Below are 18,392 nucleotides of genomic sequence, written 5' to 3' on the forward strand. Positions count from 1 at the left end.
ACAAATATATGAGCATTTTATGAGCATGGGATTTTGACCCCTCATATAAACATTATGCTGCGCTATACTTCGCGGCCACACGCCGTTGCCAAGCAACGCTTATTGTTTAGGTCCTTCGATAAGCAGGCAGTCATATCATTAACTAGATCTGATAGATTTGGACAAAAACGCGAGTGAAGTCTAACCGGACGCGAGAGAGAGATCAGAGATCAGATCAGCTGCTGCTGACGGAGAACACGCAGCTCTGCATGATCACAGCTCTGCCGCTGTGACGGACCGGTGAGCGAAATACACTAAGAGTTAGACCTTACACACTAGTTTATCTACTCTGGAACTAGCTAAACTAGTTATAAATATATTTTTTCTTTACTGTCGGGTCACTTATTACAGGTTCAGCGAGCTGCACGAGACTGACGGGCTGTCAGGAGAGGGAGAGGAAAAGAGAGCACCCCGTTTATTTTTCCCATTTTATTATCCAGAGTTTCTGTAAACTTTGAATAAAGTAGTTCATCTACTACTAGTATTTTGTTTAAATGCATTAATTATGTTTTTTCATTAACATAAAATACATCTCACGTACCCCCTGCAGTACTCCAACGTACCCCTAGGGGTCCGCGTACCCCCATTTGAGAACCACTGCTATAAACAACCAAATGTGTGTTTCGTGATAGCATTCTACACGAGGATGAACAATTAAAGAAAAATAAACCTAGTTTAATATTTCAAAATGAGTGACCCATCTGTACGTAGACTGGGCCTCCCATATAACCTGGCTGAGCCGATATACCACAATCAGCCAAATAGCTTTTCAATACATTATTGATTACTATTTTTGAGGTACTTTTAGGTGGCAGTAAACATAAGTCAGAGGTAAATGGTGTACTTTTCCTCCACTCCATGTATTTAATACCTTTAGTTACTTCACAGATGTGGATGAATGATGTGAAATCTAATCAAGTGTTGAATCAGACTTTAGTTCCACCTGGAGTAAATCCACCAGCTACCCTGCAGTATACAAAGTCATTCAAACTAGCTGCTCCTTTACCAGCTTTGAGAACACTTTCATGATCAATCATTATAAAACATATCATATATATTATTCTGAAATGGACCAATCTGCACAACGACTACTTTTACTGTCGCTACTTTCACTATATTTTGATGAGAATACTTTTCTACTTTCACTTGAGGAACATTTTGAATGCAGGACTTTGACTGTAACAGAGTATTCCTACACTCTGGTACTTCTACTTTTACTCAAGTACAAGATCTGAGTACTTCTACTTTTACTCAAGAACAAGACCTGGGTACTTCTACTTTTACTCAATACAAGACCTGAGTACTTCTACTTTTACTCAAGCACAAGATCTGAGTACTTCTACTTTTACTCAAGTACAAGATCTGAGTACTTCTACTTTTACTCAAGTACACGATCTGAGTACTTCTACTTTTACTCAAGTACAAGATCTGAGTACTTCTACTTTTACTTAAGTACAAGATCTGAGTACTTCTACTTTGACTCAAGTACAATATCTGAGTACTTCTACTTTTACTCAAGTACAATATCTGAGTACTTCTACTTTTACTCAAGTACAATATCTGAGTACTTCTACTTTGACTCAAGTACAATATCTGAGTACTTCTACTTTGACTCAAGTACAAGATCTGAGTACTTCTACTTTTACTCAAGTACAAGATCTGAGTACTTCTACTTTTACTCAATACAAGATCTGAGTACTTCTACTTTGACTCAAGTACAAGATCTGAGTACTTCTACTTTTACTCAAGTACAAGATCTGAGTACTTCTACTTTGACTCAAGTACAATATCTGAGTACTTCTACTTTGACTCAAGTACAAGATCTGAGTACTTCTACTTTTACTCAAGTACAACATCTGAGTACTTCTACTTTACTCAAGTACAAGATCTGAGTACTTATTCCACCTCTGGTAGTGTATTAGTCTGAATTGTAGCCACAAAATCACGCAGAGCTGCATAGAAATAGACTCACAATGGAAACAAGTGGAAAATAATATTTACAAATGTGTACAATGATTTGTAGGTAATTCTGACTACTCAAGACACCTGACTTCTACATCTGCAAAGGAAGACTGTGTTCATTCTACAATTACATGGGATTAAAGCAACATGTAGTTTTACTTGTATAATACTTCAATTTAATATAAAAGACAGTTTGTTTTCATCTGTTTTCAAATAAACAAAGTCTTGGCTTTCAGAATATTAAACTTGTTTCGGCAAATTCAGATGATAAATACAACTTTGAAGCTTCGGCATAATTACAAGCGGAGAACTGAGTAACTTAACATCACAGCAGGCATAACAACAGCCGGTGTTTCTTGTGAGTGTTTCCCCGGTACACAAACGCACACTGGCGAGTTTCGCCCAGACCAGTAATACAAACGAAAATGTGTCTTCGGGTCAATGTGACTGATTTCGAGAGAGCAAGTCACATTTGGTTTAGGCACGAAACATACTACCAGTAGAAATACATTGCTTTCAAAATCGCTCTGTGTCGAATCAAGAGATTATATTTCGTGACTATAACACGAAATGCCGTGAGTGCTTCATCCTCTGAACACCACACGATGGCGACTGTAACGCACATAACATAGGTTACGCTCCTCTGAAATGACTGTCCCCTGCAATTATTATTATCCCTCATGGAGTTCGCTATTCAGCTCGCTAACGTTAGCTTAAACAAACGTAACATGCAACGTTAGCCTAATCTAAAATGCTCTACTACGGCGTACCTTTCATGTGGCTCGTCAGCGCAGACTCTCGCATCCTTATTTTTGCAAACTTTGCAGGAGGCTACTCGTGGGCTTGACCCTCGTCTTAGCCATGGCTTGTATTTGTCTTCTGCTAGCCAACGCTCGTTGAAACAGCAACCTCCTGGCATACAGTCATCTATCACTCTCATCAGAATGCCCAGGTCACACGTAACACAAACACTTGCAGGTCGCGCGCATAGCGCGGGAAGGCCGCAGCGGAGCTGTTTTATGTAAAAGCGAAGCAATTACGCGCGCTCTGACTTCTTTATTTTTCTTTTAATCTAAAAAGCGAAGTAAAGCATTTACAATTTCAAGCACTTTATCCCAAATTCAAGCACCATTCCCAAAATGCACTTTTCAAACCTGGAAAACACCTCGTACAATTTCAAGCATTTTCAAGGATTTCCAGCACCCGTACGACCCCTGCAAGATGCTCCCACAGAGCTGCAACAACTTATCTCTGCAGATCCTCCCTCTCAAGCCGTCGGTATACTATCGGAATAATTCCTCGCTAACAAACATCAATAGATCTCCATAAACGACTGCCAATCCTACATTGTCCTAGTCACTCATGGTGTCCCCCAGGGTCCAGTCCTCGGTCCCCTTCTTTTTGTACTGTAAATCCTTCCCCTCTGACAAATCCTGCTTCCCTGCTATACCGATAACATTCAACTTTAACCTCCAAAGTCTTCTTACTGATATTAAATCTTGGATGCAACAGAACTTCCTTCAACTCCACTGCAACCCATCAGAAACACTCAATCAGCCCAACTCTGACATATAGTAACAATGAATACATGCTTAGTCATGAGATAACTGACCATATCAGAGTACATTAGACCCATGATCAGACCAATGATCACCCACTGTGTGGTCACATGACACTTTGTGACTGAACACCTTCCTGAATGCTGAGATCTACTGTCTGTTGACATGTAAGGCTTAGAGAATATTATTATTTATATGTTAAATATAACATTATAGCATTCAATTCTCTGATAATCATAATTTCCATTACAGAAGACTAATGAGTATTTCTCTGCACTCAGCTCCCTGCTAAGTTACTCTGGACTCAACTCAAACGATGTGCTGGACAGTTACCGTGAACAAGTCTTCGATGTTCCAAGTGCTGTAGAGAAGCTGGGTGGTGCATTCGCTGGGCTCGCAACCGTGCCCAACGCTGTGGGACTCGGTGCTCTCATCATTTCCATGATCTTAGAGATGGTCGGGAAAAGCTTGGGTAAAAAAACCATGGGCACGGCTGAAATGTTGCAGAGGGTGTTTTCAGACGAGAAGGGCAATGAGGTGAGACCCTGATGGTTCCTCAGTTTATTAACAGGTGCTTAAGGTTAGACTTCCTTCCTTTGTTTCCATTAAGCCTCTAAGACACCTTTAAAACACACATTTTAACGCCTAATCCTAAATTATTCATTTCATTTTACTCACAGCTGTGACGACTTGTTTGTGTTGTGTTGATGTTGTGCGACTAGTGGTTATTCAGAACATAACTATTTTATTCATATTATTTTCACACATTCAACAAAGAAAATAGGTTTTCATATAGTCGATCAAATCAAACCAAAAGAGGCTAAACTCAAATCAAATGATAAACAAACTTATATTGTTTTCTGTGCAGATCTGTGTCTCCTCAAGGCTTGGGAATTGTAGTCTTTCATAGTCTCTTGACTACAGAGGTCGCCAGGTGACAATATTGTTTTCTTTTCTACAAAACCAAAAATCTGTCTCTAACATTAAGTCATATTTATAAAATGTATGATTTTATTTCAGAACAAAATCACCTTCAAAATCGATATACAAAACGTTTTCTGACCAATATTTGAAATAGGCTTTCATAAATGTTGACATTCTTTTACTGTGAAGGTCCGAGACCTGATGGACGAGTATTTGAAGCGTCTGCAGATCAACTTGGGGAAGCCACAGCTCCAACTAGCTGAGACCCGGCAAATAGCGCTCGATCTCAGTGTGCAGCTAACGCGGCTAAAGGTACAACCTTTTAAAGTCTTCCAGCTGTATTTGAAGGATCATGCTACATTGATATCTCCTGTTATGTCCTTCTCAATCACTAATTCACTCATTTGAATACATTGTTTCTCAGGAGGTCCTTTGAGGAATTCAATTTAACTTAAAACGTTAATTCAACCGTTAACTCAAATGTAAATTGTAAAGTGGGATAGGCTAGATAAGCATAATGTACACTGCCTTCTATTCTGTATATTTATATTGTGTATTCAATGTATATACTCTATAGATATATATATCCTCATTATTGATATGTTTATATTCACTGTTTTACATATATAGTTAATCTTGGCGACGAAACAGTTTCCCAAATTGGGATCATTAGAGTATATCTTATCTTAATCAGTAAGTAATCCTATTGTCGTGGCGTTTTAATCTGTTAATACATTTAATAACCACTTTCGTCTATCTGTCTAACTTCTTCTAGTGTGACTCACAACAATTATATTAATAAGACAAACATTCAAACCATAATGATGAAAGGAAAATGGCTCGAACACCTATGTGCTCCTTTTTCTTTCCCAGAACTCCATGCTGGTCGATGGACATATGAACTCTATGCTTCTGAAGCAGTGGGTGAACGGCGCTGCGTTTCACACCCAGATGTTGATCCATCAGGCTCGTCTGGAGGAGGCCGACGGGTCGAGAGCAGTGCGAGCAGCGGGCGTTTATCAGCAACAGCTCAACGTTATTATAGACAGATACAAGAAGTACCTGATTGGTATTACAAGTATAGATCCATTATGGATCCCATATGGACAACCAATGTGTAATCTGTATTTCTACGAGGGGCCGTTGTCTGGTTATTGTGCTCGGTACTATATTGACCTCTGTGTCACCGGAACTGAACTGGTTGAGCATTTGTTTTTGAAACACCAGATTTCTTGGACAAAGAGTTATTTCTCAGACTTGGCAGCAAATACTCCAACTCTTGTGAGACAACATGCCGCCTTTCAAATCGGAAACCTACGGTGGCCGGCAGGTGCAAACGCTAAACAACGGCCAAAAACACACACATAAGCAGAAAACACCTGCAAATAATGAAAGGAAAAACCAACAAACCCTGAAAACACATACAACAGAAAAACGCTGCATTTACAGAAATGATGCAAGCTAAACCTACAACACACAAACCCTGAAAACAAACGCAACAGAAAAACGCTGCAAATACAAAAACGATATGCAAAATCAAAAGCACATTCAACCGAAAAACACATTACAAAAAAAAAGACATTACAAAAAAACATTCCGGAAGTGCTTCAGGCCTCTAGTGGGCGCGCTACGTGGAACAGATTGATGTCTGACCAGACATAGAGAGAACGAACAAGAGGAAAGAAAGTTCATTTAAGTGGAGAAAGATATAAAAGGTAGAAGGTAAGTTTTGTTTTTATACATAGAGCGTCATATTTACGTAGCTAGCGTTAGCGTGTTTGATAAAAGAGCTTGCAAGAGCCATTGTGCACCTAAATGTAACTCTTGATATAATATAGATATAGTATAGAACCGGGACGCCCCTCCCTACACGCAGATCACACAGACTGGGTGGGGTCTCACGCCCTCACCTCGTGGAGGGGGACTCAACTGAGCCGCAAATGCGATGCGGGTGATAAAAAGGAAATAAAATAAAATGTAAAAAGTTGAATTAAAATATTAAAACAGCAACACAACATTATTCCCACATTAAAAGACAGTCTGAAGAGGTGTGTTTTGAAGGTGGGGGGGTCGGTGCAGTCTCTGAAGTTTAATGGGAGTGAGTTCCAGAGGGAGGGGGCAGCGATGGAGAAAGCTCTGTCCCCCCAGGTTCGGTGCTTGGTTTGTGTGGGGATATACCTATACAGTCTATGGGATAGACAGGAGGTTGGCTTCTGATGAGTTAATTGAAAGACCGTTCTTTAATACTATTATAATATTTAGGTAGCCGAAAATTATCCACTCTTTTTGACTTAACCTAGCTGTCCTACATTTTATTTCTCCACAGATGTACTGTCCATTCTGTGGTTCCAGCGTGACATTTTCGCATGGCTTTTGTGGTGTCTGTGGCAGAGACATCACATTTCTAAAAGATGTGGCTAACAAAGTCTCTGAGGAGATGCCCACCACTAGTGCACATCTAAGTGCACAGTCTAGCACCAGTGCAGGTAAATAGGTTGTTCGTTTTATTACCAAACAATAAGTATTTATAGAAAACTTGGTTTAAAAGTTCGAATTCTGATATTATACAAATACATCTCTAAACTATGTGGCTTACCTACTGTTGAATGTGTTATAACATAAGATGTTCCTCAGAAGGGATTGAGGATGAGACTCCTATTGAACATAATGAGGAGTAATGAATGTTGTATTCCTGTTTTTTTTGTAGCAGGAAGCTCAGCTGTAGAGTCCTTTCAGAAATATAGGGAAATAAAAAAGAGGGAGAGAAAGACCTTTTTTACAAAGGGACGGCATAACTCCAAAAATGAAAAGAAACAGAAATTGGTAAAGGTATGCAATGTTTTCTATTATGAATACATCTGTAATTCAAATCTGCTCACCACACTCTCATATAATGTCCGAAAAAACGTTTTATTCATTTGCATGTTATTGTCTTTTTGCAGATTTCTGTTGGAGTAATGAGGAGGATGGATGGCTGCCTTAAACCTGTGAGAGGGAGGTCACTTCCCCTTGATGTTGAACCTCAATGGGCATGTGAAGAACTGTTGGCTGCTGCCATAAAAAAGCAGAAAGCCTATAACCAGGACTTCGAAGATGGTGCCCATGTCTTGTTGTACCCTGATGCGAGGGTGATAACAAATATCCCCGGAACGGACACCCCTTTCACAGTACAGATGTACAAAGAGGCCATTGGAAAGCCCTACCAACGAATTACGTTGTACATCTGTACTCTTGAAGCCGTTGAAAACAGTTGTAAGTGCCTCTGACATATATTCCCCCTTGTTTAAAGCACTAAACTGTATAATAGTTCAAATGTAAACATAACAGTTGTTCTGTCTATATTTCTTAACACAATTCATTCCACCCATCATTCCTTTCTCTTCGTGGTTGAACTTATGACGTCAAATGGTCTTTTATGAATAGTGGCAGAAGAAATGGAATTTAAGTATCAACAAAAGCTTCCAAACTTTCCTTCTGTTCAAACTAAATATAAATCCCCTCTTAAGGATTGTAATTCTAAATTAACCTTTTTTCTCACAACAATGTTGGTTTGTTGTGCACTAAATCCTAATGTGAGAGTGAAAAGGACGGTCAACAATATAATGTACATTTCACAAACATTTTGTGTTTCGATTTAATCCTTTCTGATTGATGTCAATCCAATAATTCAGGATTCAAACCAACATTTGATGATAGGTACAGACGTAGGGGAACAATTATTTTTATAGTATTAATCATGACACTTTTATTTTCTTAGGTTACACTGGAACAACCTCTTCAAGTGACGAGGACAGTGTGGTTGTTGCAAAGTTGCCATCTGGAGACAGTCTTGCTGACACCGTGGTCAGTTTGGATCTATCGTGGCATTTATTCTTAATTAAAGTGAATTTATTTTTATTTCAGTCTGTCATTTGTGTGTTGTATGCAGGTGTGGGACTTTCCAAATGAACAGAGCACTCCCAGAATGGACAACAGTTTGCCAGGGTAAAATAAAACATTGTCAACATGTTATTTTTTGCCACAAGAAGTAGAATGTTTTAACAGTACAGTAGTTTGAATATATTTTTTGTTTACCTTTATCAGACCTCTCAGGCACCCACAACCAGCGTCTGATCGGGTAAGACTAATTAAAAATGTAATTATACCATATTGTAGGTTTGAATTTGTGAACATGAAATCAATAAATACCTTTGTGTGCTAATGACACTGTCATTAGATCAACTGCATCATTATTATTTATTGGGTAAAAATAGGATGGAGCACCAACCCCATTCCAGGAAGAGGTCCAGTCTGCCCCGGGTCAGAACACCTTCTATAGGTAAACGATGTTGACAGTTGCATCGTGACTAGGGATGGGTATCGTTTGAAATTTATCGATTCCGATTTCGATTCCGGTTCTGCTTATCGATTCCGGTTCTTATCGATTCCCCGTTTCGATTCCAAAATTGTAAAATAAAGAGGTCAAACGTTTAGATAACAAAAATATATTTATTCTTAAAAGCTTTAACTGAAATTGTTACTAAAAAATATACATGCAATACAAATGTATTGCACAATAGCTGTGCTTTATTTAACTGAGCTATGCCTGTGGCAAGCTATTAACAGGCATTACACTTTGCCTTTTATTTTTATTTTTAGTGTAGTGGAGCCTCACTTCAGAGTGTTTACCGCGACCTATCTTTGGTGTTATGAAGTGACTGAGCTCGTGAAATGTCTACGGGAGGGCGGGGGAGCATCGCTGCGGGGCAACTGTGGACCTCTGTCGCCTGTCAGCGCAATTTATATGATGCCGTTTAAAAAAATGAAGGGCGGTGCCGGCCGTCAGCGTACCGAGCCGGCCGTCAACGGCCCGCTGACGACCGGCCGTTCTGTGATTCTCCAGGTCCGCCCTGTATTCCACCGGGTCACCGCAGCACCGCGGTGCAGACGGACCCGCTGGAATACAGGGTATACCGCGTTTAGGAACCGTTAAGCAGAACCGAAATTGTGTATTTTGTATGGGTACCCGGTACCCGGCATTTTCTTATCGGTTCTCATCTGGAACCGAGTTTCGGTTCCCAACCCTAATCGTGACACAGTTGTTTGGTGTGTATTTTTATTTGTACATTTGGTTGTTTGCATAGCCTCCAATCCCAGTGGGTAACATTGCCAGGAAGCAGAACCATTATACTTTCATACATTTCCAAAGGACACCGACAACATCTTACGTCTTAGTGAAGACGATACAAAAAACACCCACCAATATTTTTCAAAGATCAGATATTGTTTGTTGCATCCATTTCAAATGTTTACAAAGACTGTGCAGGAGTATGACAAAAGTACTGTTGTCAGTTTAGAACCCAATGTATTAAAAAAAAAACAGGAAGAGGATTGACTTCCTTTTGTAAATATGACTGTCATATATTATGTATTTGAAATGAATTATTCAACTGTCTTCTCACTGCAGCAACTACACAAATGTGTATGCACCGATCATTATCGACAGCCAGTCTGAGCCAGAAGAGGAAACGGAGCAAACTGCAGAGGAAAGGTATTAATTGTTACTTTTACCACTTCATTTTTTTATTCTATACTGTAAATCTTATTACTAGCTTCATCATTTAATATTACAATACATCACTTTGTCTTTCCCAGCACAGAATACCTGACTGCGCCAGACGTTGTTGCAGAACTCTCTGCAAAAATAAAAAATACCTCTTGCAGCAGGTTTAATATTAACCGATCCAATGTGTGGGATGGAGCAATCCGCGGCTTCAAACGGGCCTCATTCGACCCCTCTCATCAGATGCAGGTTAAGTTTACTGATGATGAGGGACAAACTGAGGATGGAGTGGACACTGGTGGTCCCAAGCGGGAGTTCCTGACCCTCCTTATGGAATGCCTGAGAATGAGAAGAATATTTGATGGTCCACAGGACAGGAAATTCCTCACGTTCGACAATGCAGGTAATGATGTTCGCAAATCTGTCTTATGTTCAATACTGTACTGTAAATATAGGAGCTGCTTATGGATTTTGCAGCTGGATTTACGTGACAATTAAATTATCTTATACTGTATATCTTTATGATAACGTGGCAACTGTTGGTTAACGTGATAATAATTTGACAACAAATATCAACAGCTGCAAAAGATGACGAATACTTTCATGCTGGGAGGATGATTGCAACTTCTATAGTTCATGGTGGTCCAGGCCCCCGCTTCCTGTCAGAGACGCTCTACCAGCACCTCACTGGAATGAAAAACACCAACATTGAAGCCATCATTGAAGACATTACTGATGACACTATGAGAGCTTCCCTGCTTGAGGTAGGCTGGCATATTAGGGCAAACATTTGTTGTTTTACTATCACAGCCCAACATACAACATGAAGTTGTCTCCCTTATAACCTGTGAAGAATTTGTTTTTTTTATTGTCCGGCCTTCGATAGTTTGTTATTGGGCTTTTATAGCCTCTTTTGGAACCATAACGAACAACCTTAGCTAGCTGTTATGGCAAACCATTAGAAATGATGCAGTATTTATTTATCATACCTAACTGTCATTACAAATATCATTAATGAAAACAAATGTACATTAGTAAGAACAAGTTTGTCATCTTAGAACAATATTAAAAATGTATTCCTCCTTTCATGACATGGATATAGTTATATATGCTTTAATATCTTGCCACTTTGATTAATGCAACTCCTTACATTAGGTATCATTCATAATTCTTGCTCCCCTCTGCAGCTGGTCAAAAATGATTGGGGTAATTAAGTGTAAAACACAATGTTTAATAAGAAGAAGAAGAATAACTTGGATTTATTTACCTTTCAAGAAACCAAAGGACACTTACATTTATGATACTATTGAATGATAGTAGTAAATCAGTCAGATTTAAACCGAACACCATAGGAGGGAAAGAAGATGTTACAATTATTGAGAATATATATTTTTAATTTGATAAATTACCTGTCTTCCTTCATATGCGATTTTGACAGCATATTGATTTATGTTTATGGATTATGATTGTTTTCTACCCTAGATATCCAGCGCAGCTACATTGGAGGAACTACATGCATCAATCCACAGAAATTCCAGCTTGTTGCAGACTGCAGGTTGCTTGCAGTACCCTGATGGTGTGGATGGCAAAAACGCAATCATAAAGGATTTCATGCAGTGGTACATCATTTACCGCAACCATTTTGCCATACAAAGGTAATGTTTCTGCACCGTTTAACCTAAGTTCAATATATTTGAATTGTTATCGAGTCAAACACATCACCATTTAGATGTTCAAGCAAGGTTATAATTTATATTAGCACCATTCAGACACAAAGCAATTCCAAGTGCTTTACACTTTCAGAAAATACAAAAATTGCATTTAAAACAAGCAGTTTAACGTGTATTGAAGCTCGGAACAAACATTTAAAGATAAGAAAAGCCTAAATCATGCGTTCTATGACCAATTGTGATACCAAGGCGATTGAGGGTTTACAAGGGTAGAGTTGTATCTATCGATTCACTGGACAATCCTGCATTTGGAGATCATTTTTCTTATCAGTTTAGTTACTTTCACAGAAGTTATTCTGACTTTATTTAATATATGTTATTGGTCTTGGTCAAAAAGTAAAATATGAAACAGAAATATGTAAAGATTATTGATTGATTTACTTTACTGCATGTAAAACCCAGAGGTCATTAAGAAATGAAGTAGATTGATGGGTCTTTGTGTCTAATGTTTCCTAGATTCAAAGACGGACTTGAAGCCTTGGATGTGATTCATGCTTTGGAGCAGCATGCAAGTGTTTTCAGAGCTTTTATGTGCTCAAGTGTGGTAGAGCTGACTTCTGCCACATTGGAGGAAGTCTTTGAGGTTCAGCACAACAGCGAAAAAGGAAGCTCAAGACGCCATGAGGAAACCAGCGTGCTGGGATTTTGGAGAGACTATCTCCTTGAAAAAGAAGGTTTATTTGAGTTCCAACATTGTTCACATCTTAAAATAATTAGCTATTAATGGCAGTTCTATCAATCTTGATATTTAAAAAAAACAAAAAACCGTAATACTACTTTTTCTTCTCAGAAAAACGAACAGGACTCCTCCTCAGTGACATCCTGATGTTCTCAACAGGATTAAACACCCTGCCACCATCTGGAATCCAGCCGAGACCCCAATTGGTTTTTCACCGGACATCTCGCTTTCCAATCGGCAGAACCTGCTCAAACACAATCGAAATACCAATGTCAAGCACCTACGAACAGTTTGAAAGTAACATGGACTTTGGAATCCAAAATTCGCCTGGTTTGGACTTTATTGAAAGCTGGGCTTACAATTTACAAATTAGCCATGTTCTTCATATTTATATAGTTCGCAACACAAGACTCCCAGGTCAAGGGTTGCATTAGACCACTCGTTCTTTGAAGGTTCTCAAAGTGTTCCTGGAAGTGGTCGTCTCCACATGGACTGTTGGTCGAGTCCAGAACAACTGGGAACCCACAGTCAGTTCCACCGTACCTGGATGTGCAATATGTTCAACAGTTATTATTCACATGTACAAAATTGTTCTTGAAATGTTGTTTTGTTGTTGAACTTCTTTGAAAATTAAAAAAGTTACTGTCACTTAATAGTAGACATTATTTGAGTAATAACTGACTGACTGAGGTGAACAGATTATGACACAATCTTAATTTATAGTGAACATTTTACTTTGGGGCAACTGATTTTTTCTTAGAGTTTTAGGCAGTTACTAAAAATAAATCTGAACAAAATTGAGAAATATGTTTAATTGATAGAAACAAACCTGTGTGGCAGGTTGTACATGACATCTGGTTTCCCGGATGGACAACGAGACTGGTTTACAGGTCTGATAATATGCGTGTTCCACTTTTCCCTGCATTCGTCAAGGTCCCTCTGTAGCACACCCATGAAGACAAACCGCACTAGGCATGTGTGCGCATGACTGCCACTGAAGTGATGTTTTTCTCTCAGGTCATTCATGAGATCCATCCAAAATTGAGACCTGAAGAAACAGATTCAAATGAGAGCTGTTTTTTTTATACATTGATGATTTCCATGTAAAGGGATTCAAAATAAATATAAAAAATAACAGTAAACCTGTGGTATCAAATAGTCATATTTCTAAGAACTGTATTAAGGAACAGAGATAAAGGGGTAATCTGTGTTTTAACTGATGATTCCGATCAATTAAATTAAAAGGAAATCAGCAACCACACTAGGCATACCATGTTTTGGCTGTGCCTGTGGTGCAGAGTTTAGTTGTAAAACAATTATTGTAGGAGATCGGAACTATTACACTGAAAATATAATTACATTACTTTTTATAGATATACTATGTTCACTGTCAAGGAAGTAAAAAAAAAAGAAAGAAGCACCACACCTCTGTTTTCTGAAGTACGACCACCAGCTTTCAATTCTTTGATTTGCTGTTGAAGAGCCATACATGTGACTGGCAGCCCCAGCAAAATGGTCAGTGTGTCTTGATCTTAAAGCACACTGGATGGCTGCCATTGTGCCGTTTTCAGTGCCGCAGTCTGTACGCAGCCTCATAGGTATGACTCCATGCTCTGTGACACCATCCATCCATCCATCTTCTTCCGCTTATCTGTGGTCTCGCTCTGTGACACAACGTATGTAATTTTGAGCAATGACCCCAGGGTCATTGTTCGTTGCTCCACACTTCAACCACAATATTTTTCTGGAGTAGCCATCAATACATCCGCTGATGGCTAAACCATAGGGCTTTCGCTTATCATAGCCATCAACATGCCAGACGTGGTTGGGTCCTTCAGAGCTGTATGTTCTTCGTACAAATCGTCTATTACTGCGAAGTTGAACTCCAGAGGCGTCAAGCTCTCTCATCAAGTTCATGACCTCATCCCTTTTTACAGTAAGGGAGTGCTTTTGCCGCAATGTCTGACACATCGAGCGGTAACCGTAATGCTGGCCAGGTCCATTTAATTCCTCTTGAATGGCAGCACGAACATTAGCCAGAGGGGAGTAGTTTTTTTTCCTTGATAATGAAAGACTTTTTAATTTACTCTTTAAAGTACGCAGACTTATTTTTACATTGTGGGTAGTTTCCAGAAAATCCAAAATTTCATCGTAGCTGAAGCCATTATGAAAGTATTTACGAATGAGGTCCTCTTCTGTGGGGCTGTCAGATGCTGATTGTAAAAAAAAAAAAATCACAAGGAGAAAAAGAAGAAAACATCATGTCATGGCTCACTGTCTCAAAATCTGATTCTAAATGTATAATGTTCTCCGATAGAACTAATACACAATTATGAATGTATAATATAAGCTGTTTTGTGTATTTAATCATGCATTGGTCTACAATTTAATGATGGCTTCTACATATTTCACATAAACAGACAATGAAAAAATGTGTCCTTCATGCTGATAACTAGTGTATGCATCTGCAATTAGTATTCTAAACAGAGTAGTGTGTTGAATCCTTATTTCTTGCATTTGAAACAGATCAATAAAAAAGTGAACTTACTGTTGTGTTCAACTTCTGCCAAAAACTGTACATTGTTGCCACAGGAGCCACAGAACACTTGAACTGTCCCCAGATGCTGGCCACAGAAAGGACAAAACATGGCGGCCTGAAAAGACATACATTGATGTAGTAAATCCATTTAATCAAGTCAATCAAAAACACATAGTCTAAATAGTGGTTAGCTAAATAAATAGAAAGATACATCATGTTTACAGTTGAATCTGTGTTTTGTCTCTCTCCTTGAATGTCTTCTCTATATTTGTTCTTGAGCATGTCTCATGCACACTACTCTCCTGTCATTACTTTGTCCCTCTTCACATTTTGTCACTTTCTCTCTCTCTCTCTTTATCTCTCAATTTAATTCAATAGCTTTATTAGCATGACCATAGTTACAGGCAATTGCTAAAGCTCTGTTTAGTTGCAACATCTATACACAAATGCATACATATAAACAAACTGCTAAGAATTCAAATGTCCTTTTTCCGCGGCACTCACTATGGCCCGTGTTATTTGCCTGCACTTGATTTGTCATCTCTTTTAACAATGTTCTTCTCTCACTTTATCTTCTCTTCACGTGAAGCTCTCCTCAGCTGGTGTAGTAGTTACTAGTTAGGCACGCTAACGCTAGCTACGTAAATATGACGCTCTATGTATAAAAACACAACTTACCTTCTTATATCTTTCTCCACTTAAATGAACTTTCTTTCCTCTTGTTCGTTCTCTCTATGTCTGGTCAGACATCAATCTGTTCCACGTAGCGCGCCCCCTAGAGGCCTGAAGCACTTCCGGAATGTTTTTTTGTAATGTCTTTTTTTTTTGTAATGTGTTTTTCGGTTGAATGTGCTTTTGATTTTGCATATCGTTTTTGTATTTGCAGCGTTTTTCTGTTGCGTTTGTTTTCGGGGTTTGTGTGTTGTAGGTTTAGCTTGCATCATTTCTGTAAATGCAGCGTTTTTCTGTTGTATGTGTTTTCAGGGTTTGTTGGTTTTTCATTTCATTATTTGCAGGTGTTTCCTGCTTATGTGTGTGTTTTTGGCCGTTGTTTAGCGTTTGCACCTGCCGGCCACCGTAGAAACCGACATTGAAGCTCTTTGTTTGTGAAGCCATGAGACCAACATCAAACCAAACTTTAATCTTAAACTCAAAAAGGCAAATATTTTAAACTGGACACGCAACGGATGTCCAGACTAAGAGAGAACAACTATTGCTATGACATTTGGTTTAGCCATCCATGGTGACCATAGGACAGACCCGGCGGGGGTCCCGAAATGTACATATCCCGGGAAATCTGAATTGTCAAGGGGGGGGGGGGGGGGGGGGGGGTTGGGGGGGGGGGGGGGGGGGGGGTGGGGGGGGGGGGGGGGGGGGGGGGGGTTGTTAGACGCTCGAGATTTGTCAATGGGGGGGGGGGGGAGGCGCTCGCGAATTGTTGTTACGGAAAGAGAAGGGTTTTAGGCTGTTGACGGTCTTATTATAGGCTACATACATTGGTTGGTTTTGTGGCACATTTGTAACGCTGTGCCAACTTGGGCAGCACGCAGGCAAACTTGAGGATCGCACACAGGGTGGAGAGGTTGAGCGATGGAGAGAAAGGGCGGGAGAGAGAGATTGAGTGAGGCAGAGAGCATGTGCAGCGGTCTGCTTGCGCACAGAGCAGTTTGTGAGAGAGCCGGCTTGAGAATCAATTTCTCTTCAAAATATAATTGATTGCCAGCCTCCCTTGTCCCTGGCTGGCTTGCTAGCTCGTTGGTAACGTAACTGATGTCTTCTAATGTGCCTGCATCTGGCGCTGAGTTGCATATTCCTTTCATGACCACTTCCTGATATCCATTGTTGCAGATAAATATAAATGATAATAGCCAAACTAACCTAGCAAGAGTAAACTGACAGGCTGCCGCATCTCACTCAAAAACCCACACGACTCAACCCAGCGAAAAACCAGTCTCGCGCGCAGCCTTTCATTCAGAATTTCATAGCAAAATTAAAAAATGATATTAAACCAATCTTTCAACATAGTTTAAAACAAAAATAAATATTAGGACAAAGCCCTACAAATAACAACAATACACATAATAATAAAACAATTAAAATGTTGTATTCAGCCCTTAAAACAGCGGGCCCAAATCCTGGATGGGCGGGCCCGGCCCCATGGGGCACGCCCATGACGCCGGGTCTGCCATAGGATGAATCCTGATGAGCCTTAATGTTTCTCCTATTAAGCGACATTATCAAGTCCACATTTATAATTTGCCCAATCATTTGGTTAATGTTAAAACAACTGCAAAACTAAACATTCCCATAATCCTCAGCTGTGCTTTGTGTTTCTGTAAATGAAACTAATCTGAATTTAGAAAAACGGTACACAGTGACCGTTAAACCTGTTAGCATATGTTAGCTTAGTCATTGTTAGAATGTTAGCATGTTGAATTTAGCATTTAGCCGAGGGCACAATACTCAGGCCCTGCAATAAAAACACTTACCCCTAGTTTCCACTGGGTCCGTCTGCGTCGCGTTACGGCTGCGCCGCGGTTTTGGTCCGACCTCCTCTAGCGTCATAACCAGTGTTGTGCTAGTTACTGAAAACCAGTAACGAGTTACCAGTAACGAGTTACCATTACTAGTTACTTCATATCAAAAGTAACGCAGTCACTTTGGCAGTTACTTACAAAAAAGACCGCGTTACTGTGGAAAGTAACGTTTTAGTTACTTAGAAAAATGTCTCCCATTAATGCCCTTATAGCCTTCATTTCAGTACTGTCATTGCATTGGAGAATAATACAATCTGTTGATCAACTTGACATGCCTTATATGCAATCTGGATTGCATCGATATTAGCTGGCTTTCCATTTCTGTATATTCTTTCTCCAGGTAGTTGGAAAAAGTTTTCCATCCCATATGCCGTGTGCGGCCCGGACATGCTATCATGCTAACTAGCTCCCTGAAAGCGGGTGACTCCACTGTAGCAATAGCCTGCATGTGTTCTACAACATACCGTGCAATGGCTTTATCCACTTTTCCCTGGCCAGCAGTCCCTTGGTTAAAATCCAGCCGCTGTTGCTTAGGTGGAGGTGGAGTGGCGTCGGCTGAGTCTCTGTGGTCTTAGCTACTAGCTTCGTCCCAGCATATTGTTTTTGCAGATGTTTTAAGAGATTTGAATGACTGGTTTGGGCAGTAGATAGGATCTTTGACCCGCCAGGACACAACTTACATTTAACTAAAACGTTATTTTCTTTGTGCTCGACAAAAGTGAAATAGTGAGAATATCTCCAGGTGGAGAAACTAGACTTGAGCTCCGCCGCCGCCATGATAGTCTTGTTAGTAAACAACACAAACACGCCCACAGCGCGTCTCCGCATGTGACACAGGAAGTATCTAAGTACATTTACTCAAGTACTTAAGTACAGTTCTC

At 39.7% G+C, this 18,392-nt stretch overlaps 1 protein-coding gene across 1 annotated transcript; it reads left to right on the plus strand.

Annotated features, from left to right (window-relative positions):
- Positions 1–7,259: 7,259 nt before the first annotated feature.
- Positions 7,260–12,730, plus strand: LOC117552349 (G2/M phase-specific E3 ubiquitin-protein ligase-like). Its single transcript, XM_034225726.1, has 11 exons — positions 7,260–7,313; positions 7,427–7,736; positions 8,242–8,327; positions 8,413–8,468; positions 8,568–8,601; positions 8,738–8,802; positions 9,931–10,014; positions 10,119–10,429; positions 10,606–10,790; positions 11,509–11,681; positions 12,595–12,730. The coding sequence occupies exons 2-11, from the start codon at positions 7,442–7,444 to the stop codon at positions 12,728–12,730; spliced, it is 1,425 nt and encodes a 474-aa protein (XP_034081617.1). The 5' UTR covers positions 7,260–7,313; positions 7,427–7,441.
- Positions 12,731–18,392: the final 5,662 nt, after the last annotated feature.

This window comes from Gymnodraco acuticeps, unplaced genomic scaffold, assembly GCF_902827175.1.
Source record: "Gymnodraco acuticeps unplaced genomic scaffold, fGymAcu1.1, whole genome shotgun sequence".
Lineage (NCBI taxonomy): Eukaryota > Metazoa > Chordata > Actinopteri > Perciformes > Bathydraconidae > Gymnodraco > Gymnodraco acuticeps.

Bases quoted from the DNA above. Each gene is read 5' to 3' on its own strand.
- LOC117552349 (XM_034225726.1), top strand. From the start codon at position 7,442: ATGAGGAGGATGGATGGCTGCCTTAAACCTGTGAGAGGGAGGTCACTT. The intron at 7,737-8,241 runs GTAAGTGCCTCT...TTATTTTCTTAG, and splicing joins TGAAGCCGTTGAAAACAGTT to GTTACACTGGAACAACCTCT. The intron at 8,803-9,930 runs GTAAACGATGTT...TTCTCACTGCAG, and splicing joins GGTCAGAACACCTTCTATAG to CAACTACACAAATGTGTATG.